This window comes from Gobio gobio (assembly GCF_949357685.1).
Source record: "Gobio gobio genome assembly, chromosome: 12".
Classification (NCBI taxonomy): Eukaryota; Metazoa; Chordata; class Actinopteri; order Cypriniformes; family Gobionidae; genus Gobio; species Gobio gobio.
In genome coordinates this window covers 47,710,740-47,726,093 of record NC_137105.1, presented here as the reverse complement: position 1 = coordinate 47,726,093, position 15,354 = coordinate 47,710,740, and the positions used below count along the sequence as shown (strand labels likewise).

The window sequence follows — 15,354 nt, the reverse complement described above, 5'->3', positions numbered from 1 at the left end:
ACTCGATCACATGATCCGCTCTGTGCTATCGTGTCTCTGGACCGGAGCTGCGGCGGTTCTTGCTACATTAACGTAAAACCAGACAACATTTTGGCTTATAAGTCTATACATATCAACACAAATGTCATGGTTTATATTAATTGAATTACCTTATACTCCAACTCCTCTTATCAGTACTGAATTTTTAAACATGTGAATGAGTTTTAGGGTAATAATTCATGTTTCTTTCTTCTGTACAACTCGAATAAGGCCTGAATCTGTGAAATTAAACCGAATACAGATTTTTAAACATGAACTATGGAACTGTTTACCATATTCCCCATCATATATGATGGTTTGAGTGTCATAAATGTTCTCACTGGTCAAAGATACTCCTGAGGGTCCATATCCCCTCAGTGAGCTTTATTAGTGTGTGTGTATGGGGTGATCGAAAGACAGAGGGCGCTTGGGGCAGAGCTTTGAAACTAAATCTGTTTAGAGTTGCCAGGTCTTTTCCCTTACAATCCCCTCAATTCCAGCATCTGAGCACAATACTGCTCCGAGCCTCAGGGGGTCGAATAAGCACACTCCACCAGCAGGGCCCTTCAGATGTTCCTCATTTCAGACGTACACACACACCCACATCCATCCAAAACACACATTCGCCGGCTCACACACAAAATCACAAACAAACATGTGCGGACATAACAAACCACACATCTCTCTCTCTCTCTCTCTCTCTCTCTCTCTCTCTCTCTCTCTCTCTCTCTCTCTCTCTCTCTCTCTCTCTCTCTCTCTCTCTCTCTCTCTCTCTCTCTCTCTCTCTCTCTACACAAACTAGTGAAAGGAATCTACACAAAACATCAGCAGCTCAGCAGACGCCCACAGAACCTGGGAGTCGAAAACACGCAGCTGCTCTGAGATGTGGACCTCCCTTAAAACTCATTTTATGTCTTTATTTATACCATGGTTGCGATAACATCTTGAAGAGCTAGTCCGCCTACGTTTAGCTAAGAACCACTTATCTTTCTAGATGACACCATGTTTAATGCGTTACTAAACTGATGGGTTACACAACAGTGATGTTACGATGCCCACAGAGGATGTGTTTCCAATCAAAAATGGAGTTTAGCATAACTAAAATTTGAGAAACATGTAGAAGAGATTGATGTATTATTTATTTTTATCTCAGCTACGAAAATCGCAAGAAGGGGGAAACTGATAACATCTGTCTTTCAAAGTGTCTTTCTTTTTTAGCTCTCATAGAATGAGACAAACACATTTTGCAATGACCATTCCAGATGTTCCAGTGGGTCGGACAAACAATTTGTACTTTCTGATGGAAGCAAGATGGCATGTCTTCTGGTAAAGCTCGACTTGACAGCAAGAACATTTGGATGATAAGTGAAAACGTTTATCCTCACTTGATCTAACAACCCGGCAGGCCATCAATCAACCGCGGTTAAGCCACGGGTCTATGATACTGACGCCACTGTGCCCTCCACTAATATTGGCACTCTTGGTAAATATGAGCAAAGGCGGCTGTGAAAATAAATCTGCATTGTTTATCCTTTTGATCTTTCATTAAAAATTTCACAAAACTCTAACCTTTCATTGAAGTAAAACAATTGAAAGTGGGGGGAAAATCTCATTATGAAATAAATGTTTTTCTCTAGTTGGCCACAATTATTGCAACGTGCTTTCCCCAAGATACCAGCTCTGAGTGTTCTTCTGTAACGCCTGATGAGTTTGGAGATCAGAGCCCATTCCTTCATCCAGAATCTCTCCAGATCCTTCAGATTCCAGCTCTTCTCTTCAGCTCATCACTCATTCTCTATAGGGTTCAGCTCAGGAACTGGGACGGCTTCATTTTGTGCTCAGTCACACATTTTTGATGTTTGTTTTGGATCATTGTCCTGATGGAAGATCCAACCACGGCCCATTATCAGATTTCTAGCAGAAGCGTCAGGTTTTGATTTTTGATCTGTTGTTATTTGCTAGAATCCATGATACCATGAATCTGAACAAGATGTCCAGGACCTCCAGCAAAAAAACAGACCCACAACATTAAAGATCCAGCGGTGTATTTAACCGAGGGCATGGGGGACTATTGATCCCTGTTTAAACCAAAGCCGAAAAACCTATTTTTTTAGATTGATCTGACCACAGAACCAGGTCCTGTCTGAAGCTCCAGTCGTGTTTGACACTGAATATGCTGGAGTTTGTTTCTGGATGAGCAAAGAGGATTTTTCTGTAGGAGCTGTTTGATAAATCTTTCTGACCCCAAGACTCAACTAATCTCTGCACTTCTCCAGCTGTGATCTTGGAGAGTCTTTGTCCACTCAAACTCTCCTCCTCTCGTGCATTAGGACGATATACACACACGTCCTCTTCCAGGCAGATTCATGACATCTTAAGTTGATTGAACTTCTTAATTATTGCCCTGATGGTGGAAATGGGGATTTTCAATGCTTTAGCTCTTTTCTTACAGACACTTTCCAATTCATGAAGCTCAACAATCTTTTGCTGCACATCAGAACTATATTCTGTGGTTTTACTCATTGTGATGAATGATTAAGGGAATTTGGCCTTTGTGTTTCCTCATATTTATACTCCTGTGGAACAGGAAGTCATGGCTGGGCAATTTCATGCTCCTAGTCACCCTGGTGTGCCACAAAACATAAATATGAATGGGAATATACTTCAGAGATATTTTACTCATAAGATTTTCTAGGGGTGCCAATAATTGTGGCCAACGTGAACTAGAGAAAAACATTTATTTCATAATGTGAGTTTCCCCCAATCTCAATGGTTTTACTTCAATGAAAGGTTAGAATTTTCTGAATGAAAGATCAAAAGGATAAACAATGCAAATTTATTTTCACAACCGCCTTTGCTCGTCTTTACCAAGGGTACCAATATTAGTGGAGGGCACTGTATTTGAACCAAGTTGTCTTTAATTTCACAGTATTGTCTCAAGTTTGTTCCATTGAAATAAACGTTTTGTCCTTGAACTTTCTTTCCATTGTTTCCATCTCCAACTTGCCTCAACACACGGACCTGGAAGTTTCTAGTATGCCTAGTAAGATCTTGATAAGCTGGTTCAGGTGTGTTTAATTGGGGTTGGAGTTAAACTTTGCAGGACAGTGGCCCTCCAGGAGCAGGATTGGTTACCCCTGCTCTAAGTGGATAGCATGCATGAACACAGGTGATTCATCTTTGTCCATTATCTGCTTTTTCTCTCCAGAAGTTATGACTGATAGTTGTGTGTATCTCTGAACTCTTTCACACAAGTGCTTGTTAACTCAGCCATCTTTTATTGTTCCGTCTCATCTGTTTCTTTTTTCAGAAGACACACAACAAGGCAATGCATTCGGCTGTATGCATAAGTTAAGTATTCATGTCAAAACTGAAGTATACTTTTAGTCTGGATGCCAGCCCAACTTAGCCCCACCCACAACATTTGAGGTCAGAAAGTTCGGTCTGGACTTGATCCGTTGTGGAGCAACTATGCCCGAACAGGAGCTGTTCAGACCAATCAAATTGTCAGGGCGGGCTTTATACGATGATGGACAGATGATCAACAGTAACGTAATCATCCACGTCACCAAAGAGCGCTTACAACAAAGATGGCTGCGGCTGGAGAATTGAGATGTGTAGATTCCACCATTGCGTCGGTTATAGAAGATATCGACAGCGCATTAATTTTAAAAGAGGAACAGTGATTGGTTGTAGGTCTATACAATTGAGTACAGAGGAATTTTCTTTCTTGGTTCGGTTGAAACACGCCCCATAATCACAGCCCAATGGAACAGTATCAGACTCATATTCTGACTAGAATCTGAGTATGACGACGTCAGGCTAGTATACTTTAGCCACTGAACTAAGCCCTATTCGGACGGGATTAGTTTTACATGGGGAGGTTGGGGTAAAGTAATTTTACCTCAGGACGTCTGTAATATTAATGGCCAATTCGCACTGGATAAGACATCTCAGTAAAACTAGCAGAAGTGGGAGGGGTAACTCGCACCACCGTAACCTCCTTGTCGTCATGTGCGTATGACGTTGCTTCCTGTTTTCACGTGAGCAAACACACAATATATGTGTATGTGTGTATCAGAGTTTCCGCTAGAAAAAAATGGTGCCGGTCAAAGTGACCGGCAGAGGTTTCGTTTTCCGGACATTTTGATGATATGCCGGTCAAATATCGCCTCTTAATTATTCAAGTTGAGGAAAACTGAAAGCAGTTTATGTAACTTAAAAAAATGACATAATCAGGCCGTATATGCAACATGTTTATTAGCCTAACTTTTAAATAGACGGGAAAAAAAACATGAACGTCCGATTGGCGTCAATCAACCAATTTTTTTTTACTATGGTTTCACATTTCATAGTTTAACAAACCAACCCCCCTTCCCCACATAAAATATCCGAATATAGCATTGTTTTTACTCAAGCAAATTTAATTATAAACTCAGTATGTCTCATTTAGTTGGTAACATTTAAATTGGCCACCGTGTAAATGACTCCTTGTCAAATGAACTTGAACAAACAAATGACTAGGCCTATAACATTGTCTCGCGTCATTTTTGGCTACTTTTTACGCTTTTTTGCAGTGCTGAATTGTGCAGCTGCCGACTTAAAATCAAAAGTCGCAGTGTCTCTCCACAACTTGCAATGCGCATAAGCCGCGTAACCTTGTTCTCCGCAAGGCGACTTCGCTGCTTCGTCTTGATCCGATTCTGCAGTGAGAACCCCCTCTCTGCAGGAACACTCGAGACAGGGATTACACAGGCTATCTTGGCGAGCTTGGTCCACTCTGGATACATTTCGCTGAAATCACATATGAGGACTTCGCAGGCTGTGGAGAAATGCAATCCTCCATAGCCACGGAGCGCTGTCATGACAGCGAGGGCATCACGTCGCAGGCTTACGGTATCGATAAGAGGAGCGGTGTCCGCAGACTCAAGGCTTGTAAAATGGCAAACAATCCTTCTGATCGCTGGTTCTGCATATTCTTGGAGAGCTATTTGTCAGATTTGGAGAGCTATTTGTCAGATTTTAATCTGAAATTTTAATCTGACAATTTGACCGAAAAGATTTAATTTTTTCGGACATTTAATTTTTTTCCCGGCCAATGTCCGGTAATTACCGGACAACGGAAACCCTGGTGTATGTGTATATATATATATATATATATATATATATATATATATATATATATATATATATATATATATAAACAGTTAGGTCCAGTCTAACGATTCTGTTTGGATTGTGTTGGTAATAGACACTTACCTAGAGCTAAAAGAAGTGTTGTGCCTCTAATAAGTGCTTTCTTTTCTTCTTTTTGCTTTAAATGGTATGCAGAAAATACTGGAGGTTTGCCACAGAGTTGTCCCACCCAGTGCCGCCGCTACCACCACGCACATCACACCACAAGAAAATGCTCTCTCTACCCTCCCGCAGGTCAGCTCTGCAAAATTTGAAAACGTCGCCACAGCGGGCATCATAAAGTGATCGCGCTTAGGGCATCAAAACGGCCAGTGGCGGGACTGGTCCCACCACCTACAACGAAACTGAGTGCTTCTTCAAGTGCTTCCATGCTTGCAAAACGCGCCAAAAACTAGTTTTAAACAGGAAATTATGGAATTTTACCGTACATTTTTAAAGCGGGTCTATTCGAACGGGATTAGTTTTACTCAAGGTCATTTTTCCGGACCTTTTTACAGAAGGTAAAAGTCTCCGTAATCTTTACTGACATTGTCCGTAATGATTACCGAGATGGCACATTCGGACAGGACTAAAATCACAGAGAACCTCTGGTAATAATTACTTCACCCCCACCTCCCCATGAAAAACTAATCCCGTCCGAATAGGGCTTAAGACTTTCCAAAGCCCGCCTTCAAAGATACATTGTACTTGGAGAATGTCTAATCACATGCTCCAATGTATCTTTGAAGGCGGGTTTTTTGGAAAGTCTAATTTGGTGGCTAAAGTATCTCAGTGCTGTCAAAGTTGACAAAAAAAACAGCAGCAAGAAGCAAATAGCAATAGAGCTTTTGAAAATAAAAGTAACAATTGACAGCTGCTAAATAAGGCTGGATATAGCAAAAAGAGAAATGATTGACAGGCAGAAAGCACCTCAAAGTCTTCTGATTGGCTAAACAAAAACAGTCTAGTCTCAGCCTGTCACAGACATGCCTGATATTTCAGGTAATTGGGATGTTTTTGTTGTGCTGATGCCTACTTCAGTGCCATTTATGATACATGTACTTATTCATTGTTATTCATTTGTATCTAACAAAGAAGCCCTTTTCTAAGGTACTTACGTAACAGGCTCCTGAATCTCTTTGACCCCAATGAATTTGAGCTGGCCGGTGATTTCTGGTAAACTCTCACACCTGGCTAGGTTAACCCTTGGGTAGTACAGCAGATATGACAAACACATCTCATCCCGTGTACTAAGACCTCCCTGTTGGAAAAAAAAAGATTCCACATTACTAGGGTCAAGACCTTGAAATACTACTCTGACATAATGCATCTGAATCACTGTTACAGCCAGAGGCCTGTGACAAATTATGCCCAGTACTGAGCAAAGCTGAGCTGACATGCACAGAGCAGCAAATATATCTTGATCTCTCTAATATGAATCCAAAACACCAGTGATTTGGCCCTGATGTTTATGGATTGTGGACTGTCTACAGAGAAAAAGCAGCTCGGCTTAGCCTATCAGCTCACTGGCTTCATGTGTTCGGGCAAACGTCAGCAGCTGGATCCATCTCCACAGACTTTCAGCTGTTTGCAGAGACATTGTTTAGCCAAGAGCATGTAGTCTTTCACGGACCGGCTGGAAAAAAACCCTGCTGTTGTGATTCAAAGACGTGTTTCTAATAGAGCTGTTCAGTTTGCAGTCCTAAAGTCTATAGTTTTAGGGCCAGATTTACTAAACAGGGCTAACAGCGTGAGAGCGCAATTCCAAGAAAGTGCAGATGGGAGTGGAAAGTTCTGCGCGTGATCTACTGACGACGCACAAATTAAAGCTCACAGTTTCCATAATGATCAACACAAACAACCAAGAGCGTCCGGTTTAAGATGTGCTCTGTAAATAAATGGCGCAAATACCACATTGACTAGCGCAAACCCTAGTAAATCACCCTGCATGATTCATTTAAATACTCTCTCCCCATAAGTTTTGCATCTGAAAGGGAAACTCGTACAAATGCATATGAAATAAGGTCAGTCGCAAAAATAACTCTGTTCACGCTTTTTTTTTCTCGCTAATTTGTCATTGCATGTCTTTAGTAAATCCCGACAGTAGTTTAACACCAAAAGAATGTTTGTGCTGACGCAAGCTGTTAGTAAATCTGGCCTTTAGTCTATAGTCGTAAAAATTTTTTTGTCGAATTTTACATTTTTTATTAAATTTGAGTTTTTTTTGGTATATATTAGGGTTCTTAAAGGGGTCATGAACAGAGAAATCAACACTATAAGAATATCCTGAGTTTCAGAACTGAAAACTTCCTTGTTAGTCCAAAAACAGCTTTTATTGTGACCAAGCCCAGAGAACGACTCGTTGTGGAATGAGCCTGTAATAGATGGAGAAAGAGCGCCTCTGCAGAAGAAGATCAACGCCCACTTCATCATCACAACTTTAGCTCCGCCCACTGGAGTGTTAGTGAGATGACGAGGAGAGAAGAGCGATTCAGGATGGACTACAAATAACAGTCCCTTCCAAAGGATCCTAATGCTGGGAATGTGCTTATTTATTTTCATCAGTGTGAATGTCTCAGTTGAGCATTATTTATTTGTATTCACTACATTTCACTGTGGATTTGGGCGCAGGTTTTGCAAACAGACTTTTACGATATGGACTCGACGGTAATGCCACAACATGTCAGTAACCGTGTTAATTCTAATGCCTGATCTGAGATCAGTGATTTCTGATATGCAATGATTCATGTACAGTCAGATGTTCTTTGTCTGTGTGTCAGTAAATCAAACCAGTGTCTAAACGGTTTGATTTACAACGCTCCCTTCAATCTCTGGAGCTGTCAATCAAACAGCACGAGTTTATCAGTGATTGAGTTCTGGACTCGCGCCAAAACTCCCGTAATAATCAACAAATCTCTTATTTACATTGTGTTTGCACTGTTAGTTATGATGAAAGCATTCATGCAGAAATCGAGTTGTAATGACGAGATACTGCATTCATGAGCTCATGTCTGTGATCGGCTACAATGATCCTCACTGCAACCTTTCATGCCATGATCGGAATATAATGCCATAGATATAAATATAATGCTATAATCAACACTTTTCACGATTAGTTAACCTTGAGAGCTGTAATAGTAAAAACGTGCTAAACGTTTTCGCGAGAGCAATGTCAGGCCATGTCAAAACATCTCAAGGGCCCCAAAAACACTGCAGTTCTCTAGGGGTTAAACATGTAATTCTAGCTATTTCATATGCAAAGATGTCAGCCAATCACAGCAGTGGGCGTTTACACTGAAATCTCACAGCAGCCAATCACAGCAGTGGGCGTTTACACTGAAGTCTCACAGCAGTCAATCACAGCAGTGGGCGTTTACAATGGAGTCTCACAGCAGCCAATCACAGCAGTGGCCGTTTAGACTGAAATCTCACAGCAGCCAATCACAGCAGTGGGCGTTTACACTGAAGTCTCACAGCAGACACGCCCCTTCAAACAGAACGTTCAAATCAGAGGCTAAATCATAACAATTTTTTACGTAAAAATCATACTAACAGTATAAGTGTACCACAGGAAACATTGTAAAACAATAAACACTGCAGTTCATGACCCCTTTAAAGTGGCTAAGAAGTTAATACATTAGGACTACCATGGTTGTGTACCTTACAACGTGTAAAAGGATGTAAACTTAAAGGGATAGTTCACCCAAAAATGTAAATTCGGTCATCATTTGCACCCTCTTGTTAGTCCAAAACCTATACAACTGTCTTTCTTTTGTGAAACACAAAATAAGATCATTATGTTCCACAGAAGAAAATCGTAGTTTTAAAACAACTTGAGGGTGAGTAAATGATGACGGAATTTACATTTTTGGGTGAACTATCCCTTTAAGTTGGAGAACAAGATGATAAAGTTTCAAGTAACATTCACCACAGACCTTTTGTAGTCATAAATCAAGAAATGCTATTTTAAAATCCCATTAGAAATTCCCAAAGGAAGCCATGGGAAATTACCGCTCGGGGTGGCCTAGAAATCAGCCATCTTGACTGAACAGCTCTATTACAGTTGACTAAGGTCTGCTATTATCCAGGATTAATATCATTAATAATTCTGTATGTCACATATCTGTACAATTGTTGTTAAAGAAAAGGAAACAAGACTTCACAAGCTTTAATCTTACCCAGGTCATGTTCATTCTGCCTTTAGTGTTGTATCTACATTCAGTGATTAGAGAATCCCCCTGGTGACAGAAAAACAAGCTGTTAACGCAAGGATAATACAAAACACTTGCTTATCTATTATGCTCACTGTTGGGTGCTAGCCCAACAGAATAGGTCATTAAAACTCATTTGAGCATAAACCGTTAAACCTTGGTGATTGTTATCACAGAATAGAGGAGGATGACAAGTCACAACTCACACATGAGTCACCTCTCGCCTGTAGGCCCTTTTAAATAGACACAGATGCACAATGCGCTCCCTTTACATGTTGGATTTATTACACCACTCTTAGGTAATACAAAGTGCTCGGATATTGCTGAGACACTGGAGAAGATAATGACATTTTGCTATATTCTTTACTACTAAAATACTACCAACCCCTCAGAGAACAGTGATTTTAGTCTGAGCAAATGCCATTTAATTTGACTCAAACGAGGCTGTGAGGGATAAAGCACAGTCAGTTCTCTATATTATAAACCGAGTTCTTGGTTTTCCCAAAACGAGAAAAGCAAACTGTGAGGTTCACTGTATCTGGTGATCAATGCAACACATCAATTTCACCCTCAGATGGAGCGGTGAAGATTATGAAACTGAAATGGATTCTGACTGACGGGCAGGATGATCCTCTCCTGGCTGAGCGGCTGGAACTCCTGGAAGTTGAAATCAAACTGATCATCTGAGGCCAGTGGCTGGAGCTCGACCTGCTGGCGGAAGTGTCTGGTCCTGATAGCCCGTCCTGCCAGGTGAGCGTGGAGCAGAACTGCAAACACATGAACTCCACTGGGCATCTCACTGTCTAATGACTTACGGGAAGAGAGACACATGTTACACTCCTTTTTTTGGTCTGGGTTTTGATACACTTGCACTAATATTAAAGTGCCCCATTATGGTTTTTCGAATATTCACTCTCATGCAGTGTGTAATACAGCTGTTTGTGAATGTCATATGTATTTCGAATCCCACTGTGTTACGGTACATTTGCATAATGCCCACCTATGTTGACCCTCATACGTCATTTTTACTGACTGCTTCTCAAATCTTAGAGTTCAACACGAGATTCACAAAACTCTTGCTCTTGAGAGACGGGTCAGTACCAGTTTATCTGGACCAGCTCCTCTGAATCATAACCTGTAAGTGTGAATAATTATTGATGTATATATTTTCCACCAGGTGTTCAAAATACATAATTTTGTGTTTTATATTGTGTAAGTTTCCGGCTAACTCACATTATTACTGTCTTACTGAAATACTTCTGCTCATCAGCTGTGGGCCACTATTACCTCAAACTGTGTGTATTAATGCAGATCGTCTGTCGTTCTTACTACTGTGAGTAAAGAGAAAGGATGGAGCGAGATTTGTTTTACAAACGTTTATGTTCCATCAGTCATTGACGTCAGTGCTGGGCTCACATATGCGCTGTTATTGATACAGTTCCTGCATGTGCGCCAATACATGAGAAACACACACATGGGTTTGTTGATGGACATGTAACGGAGGCCAGCTAGTAGTCGCTGAGCGAGTAAACCTCACTCCTCTGATCTCAAGAGACACTCTAGCGACTGACGCTATGGGTTGCAGCCTTTAGCCTCCTTGTTAGAGCGTCCGACTCTCATGCCGGCAGACCCGGGTTCGAGTCCCGCTTGGAGTGGGCGGTTCGAACAGGAGGGGCTACAGACACACACTTGTTAATGCTGATGGTGAGGAATTACAGATCAACATCCCATACTGAACCTCAAAATAAGTAGCGTATCACTGAGAAACTCCTGCTCGAGTCGTCGTTGTGATGGAGGTTAGGGTTGAATAACTAGTTCTTCAATGTTTCATCATCGGACTCGCGCTCGTATTGATGTGGTAAAATCGACGTCATCGTTCTGTCTTTACAGTGTGAACAATCACTGAGCTTTAGGAAGCCTCTGGAGCTGAAGTTCAGTTATGGTGATGGGCGTTTAGCTTCTGAAACACACACTGTACACGGTAGACCAATCATAACAGACTAGGCCATCTGGCCAATCAGAGCAGAGTATCTCACAGAAAGGAGGGATTTAGAGAGACTGATTCATCTGTCGAGTCGTTTGAGAATCACTGAAAAATGTGATGTGCAATGAATATTATGAGAAAATGAAAGTGTTTTTGACCTTTGATGCATGTAAACCTGGAGACTCCAAAACAAAATTAGCAAACTATAAAAAGGCATAATAGGGGCACTTTAAAAAGTTTGTAACTAATAAGCTTCTGTTCAGCAATGTAGCATTTCATTGGTAAAATGTTTGATATAGTTGTTTTCTTTTTTATACTACGTTCAAAAGTTTGGAATCAATCAAATTTTTGGTTTCACTTTATTTTGATGGTCCCTTTAAAGGTGCACTATGTAACTTTTCCGTCCGCTAGAGGTCGCCTGTTCAAAACAAAGGTGTAGTTTGATGATGCCAAGTTTGAGCACAGAATCTTGGGACATGTGGTCTTCACCTCACAGCCGGTGGGAAAGAATCGGGATAGGACTTGGGCAGAAATCATGTTCATGGATGTGATTATTAACGTTACTGTAGTGAAGCAGAGCAGGACCGAGTGTTGTGGAGCTGAGGAACCGCTGGAGCGATTGTTAATAAGATGAACGCAACATTTTTTTACTATGCCACAGTCGCCGGAGCCACTTCTGCTTTTCCGGTCATGAGTATGAGGTAACACAGCTCTGATTATCATATTAGACACATCTGAGTGTGTTGAGAATTATGTTATGACGTTACTCTGTGCGTTCTCTCAGCGGCTGCTATGACACTTGTTCACACTGCAGTGAGAGTAAAGCGTTTCTGCAAAATAAAACCGGAAACCGAGGGGAACGGAGAAATTACGCAATTGACAGGCGACTCCCTCACACGTCCCGGTTCCTTGGTTAAAATATAATATTGTAAGTTCTCAACTGAACAAAATATATAACACTAGCCTAGTGGTTTTTGGATATTTTACTGAAAACACATTCTGTTGACAATAAAGAGTAAGCAGATATTAAGCAGACAGTCTACTAATGCTCTAATGAGAGTTAGTTGGCATGTAGTTGCAAATGTACTTATAGTCAACAAAATGTTCAAAAGGGACCATCAAAATAAAAAATTGTAAAAAAAAAAAAAGAAGAATACTTTCATTCAACAAGGATGCATTAAATTGATCAAAAGTGACAGTAAAGATTTTTATGATGATACAAAAGATATAAATAAATTCTGTTACCATTCTGAACTTTTTGTTCATCAAAGAATCTTGAAAAATGTATCACAGTTTCCACAAAAATATGCAGCAGCTGTAGACCCACTTTATATTAGGTGGCCTTAACTACTATGTACTAACATTTTAATTAATCATTTGATACAATGCACTTATTGTGTAAATACATGTTTTTACATTGTACTTAAATTTAAAAAAAATACCTGCATGTGCATTTGTAAACTTACCCATACCACCACACCTGTCCCTAACCCTACCCGTATCTTGTTTTGCAATACAATTTGAACACAGTAAGTACATTGTACTTATTTTTTGATGTAAGTACATAGTAGTTAAGGCCACCTAATATAAAGTGGGGCCGCAGCTGTTTTCAACATTGAAAATAATAATAAGTGTTTCTTGAGCAGCATGTTAGAATGATTTCTGAAGGATCATGTGACACTGAAGACTGGAGTGATGATGCTGAAAATTTATCTTTGCCATCACTGGAATACATTTAATTAAAAAATATATTACAATAAAATTTTTTTTTTTTGACCAAATACATACAGCATTTATTTATATAAATAGTCATTTGTAATAATATAAGTCTTTACTGTAATGTATTGCATCCTAGTGAATAAGAGTATTGATTTTGTTCAAAAACACAGTGATTCCAAATGTCCGAATGGTAGTGTAGCTATCAAATATCCTCTTATAGAGTGTAAACAATAATTGCTGTGTTTTTGCGGTCCCACCTCCTGGAGACACTCCTGTGTGCAGTGTCCTTCTGTAATGTAATCCTGCATGCCTGGGGGCAGCATGTGGTAGAGACTGACCCACACTCCTGTCTCGATGACCCCAGCATCATAGCGCCTCAGGCTGGGGCTGTAGTACAAACGCAGGCCTGAACTGTCCACTATCCCTGTGGAGAGAGCAAAACTCTGAGCAGCTCTGAAGTTTGCGGCTTAACTGACCTGATCTCATGGGAAAACAAAACTATGTTGTGAGGTGGCGATTTCATGTGAATTTGTGCGATGTGGATCATACAAAAACGCATGAGGGAAGGTAATCCCATCCCTAAAAATCACAAAGTCACAAAAAACATGAGATTGTGTTGGCTCAACAGAAAAGCTCATTATTGATTGACTGACAATCATTGTAGTATATACCATGGAAACTATATTGATTATTTCACGCACAGATACATAAAATATAATAACCGACACAAAATGTCACATAAAATTACTGTAATGTAACTAAATGAGGCAAGTTTGGCCTTAAACTGTTCAAGTGTTACATAAAAGCAGATATAACCTATACGGTACCTTTTTGTAAAGATGGGTTATCAAAGTGAATCTCCATCTGTACATAGACTGGATCTATTGAGGTTCCTATAGACATTCCAACATGTGGAGGATAGGTGAAGCCCTGCAATACATACAACAATCTCCATTTAACAACTGAAACTCTCATTATTTCGCATGAATATGAACGTATGAAATGACCACCTCTCCCCCAATGGCCCAGGCGAACAGAACGGTTTCGCAGGTGAAGAAGGAGTCTGGCATATTTGGATGGTAGCATTCATGTCCTCTGTTGATCTCGCTCTTGTTCAGATTGCTGTCGCACTGGTAGAGCAGAATGTGATGAACCAGATTCTCATGACCCTTCTGAATCAATGGCTCTATCTGAAAACAACAAACATAGAGAGTGGAATAGGAATAGCAGGGTTGAATTGAGAATGCCTTTTGAATTTTATTTCTGAGTTTGACTTTGAACGGAGGTAGCAAACGGTGCAGAAGTGTTTGAATTGGAGGAATTAAAATGGTATTAAATTCAATTAGCCATCTCACTTAGCACAGTACAGAAAAACCTTTTTATGGAGGACAAATGGACAAAAAAAAAAGTTTATTTTAGTGCTGCCAACATTAACACACTAACGCATGCGATTCATTATCCCAGTTGAACACGTTAAAAATATTTAACACAATTAACGCGTAAAGCATCAATTTTTCTGTCATCCTTTGGCTAGCGTTACATTATATGATCATGCTCTTATTCATGCAAATGCTTTTAAACCATTCAAGCGTGACAATAGAGAATGCACTGTCTGTGAATGTCCTGACTATGACACACACACACACACACACACACACACACACACACACACACACACACACACACACACAAACACACACAGAAAGACAAGCCAGTATCGAGTTCTTTCACGCTTGAACGAACAATAACACACACAATTAATGCCAAAATGCCCATTTTGTCGAGTTTTCTCATAAGAGCAGTCTTAAATTAGTTAAATAATGTCTTAAATGAACGTAAAGAGTTGTGAGAAAATTAGATGCATGTGATCTGCGGCAGCTCTTAAAGCGACAGCAGCCACTAATGCTGTCTGTCATTAATGCTCATCAAAGAACAAAGAGAACAGAGGAAATCACTCACTGCTCTTGACTAAAGAACTTGTGTAGCTTTAATAAGGATTCATCTATATTTAATTCATAACTTTATAACTGTTTGATAACTTTATTCAATTTCTGTAGGCTATATTTCACAGGGCACAAGTAAATATGACATTATGACATGAGTTTATGTGAGGATTGTTTGAAGTTCACTTAAATTAAAAGTTGTTATTTGAAGCCTAATAAATGTTTAAAACAACTGATAGCTTTTAATTACACTGTAATTCTGAATGGCTATAAGTAAAGGGGTGATTCATTGAGAAATCAACTT

General features: G+C 40.0%; 1 protein-coding gene across 1 annotated transcript in view; it reads right to left on the bottom strand.

Moving 5' to 3' along the window:
• Positions 1–15,354, bottom strand: part of moxd1 (monooxygenase, DBH-like 1) — a gene marked incomplete at its 5' end in the record, with an annotated part of 53,241 nt that overhangs the window by 15,682 nt on the left and 22,205 nt on the right. Inside the window, 6 exons of the mRNA XM_079830612.1 lie at positions 6,312–6,454; positions 9,372–9,431; positions 10,023–10,214; positions 13,365–13,531; positions 13,935–14,037; positions 14,118–14,297. Coding sequence (XP_079686738.1) covers positions 6,312–6,454; positions 9,372–9,431; positions 10,023–10,214; positions 13,365–13,531; positions 13,935–14,037; positions 14,118–14,297 — 845 coding nt within the window. The remainder of the gene's footprint in view (positions 1–6,311; positions 6,455–9,371; positions 9,432–10,022; positions 10,215–13,364; positions 13,532–13,934; positions 14,038–14,117; positions 14,298–15,354) is intronic.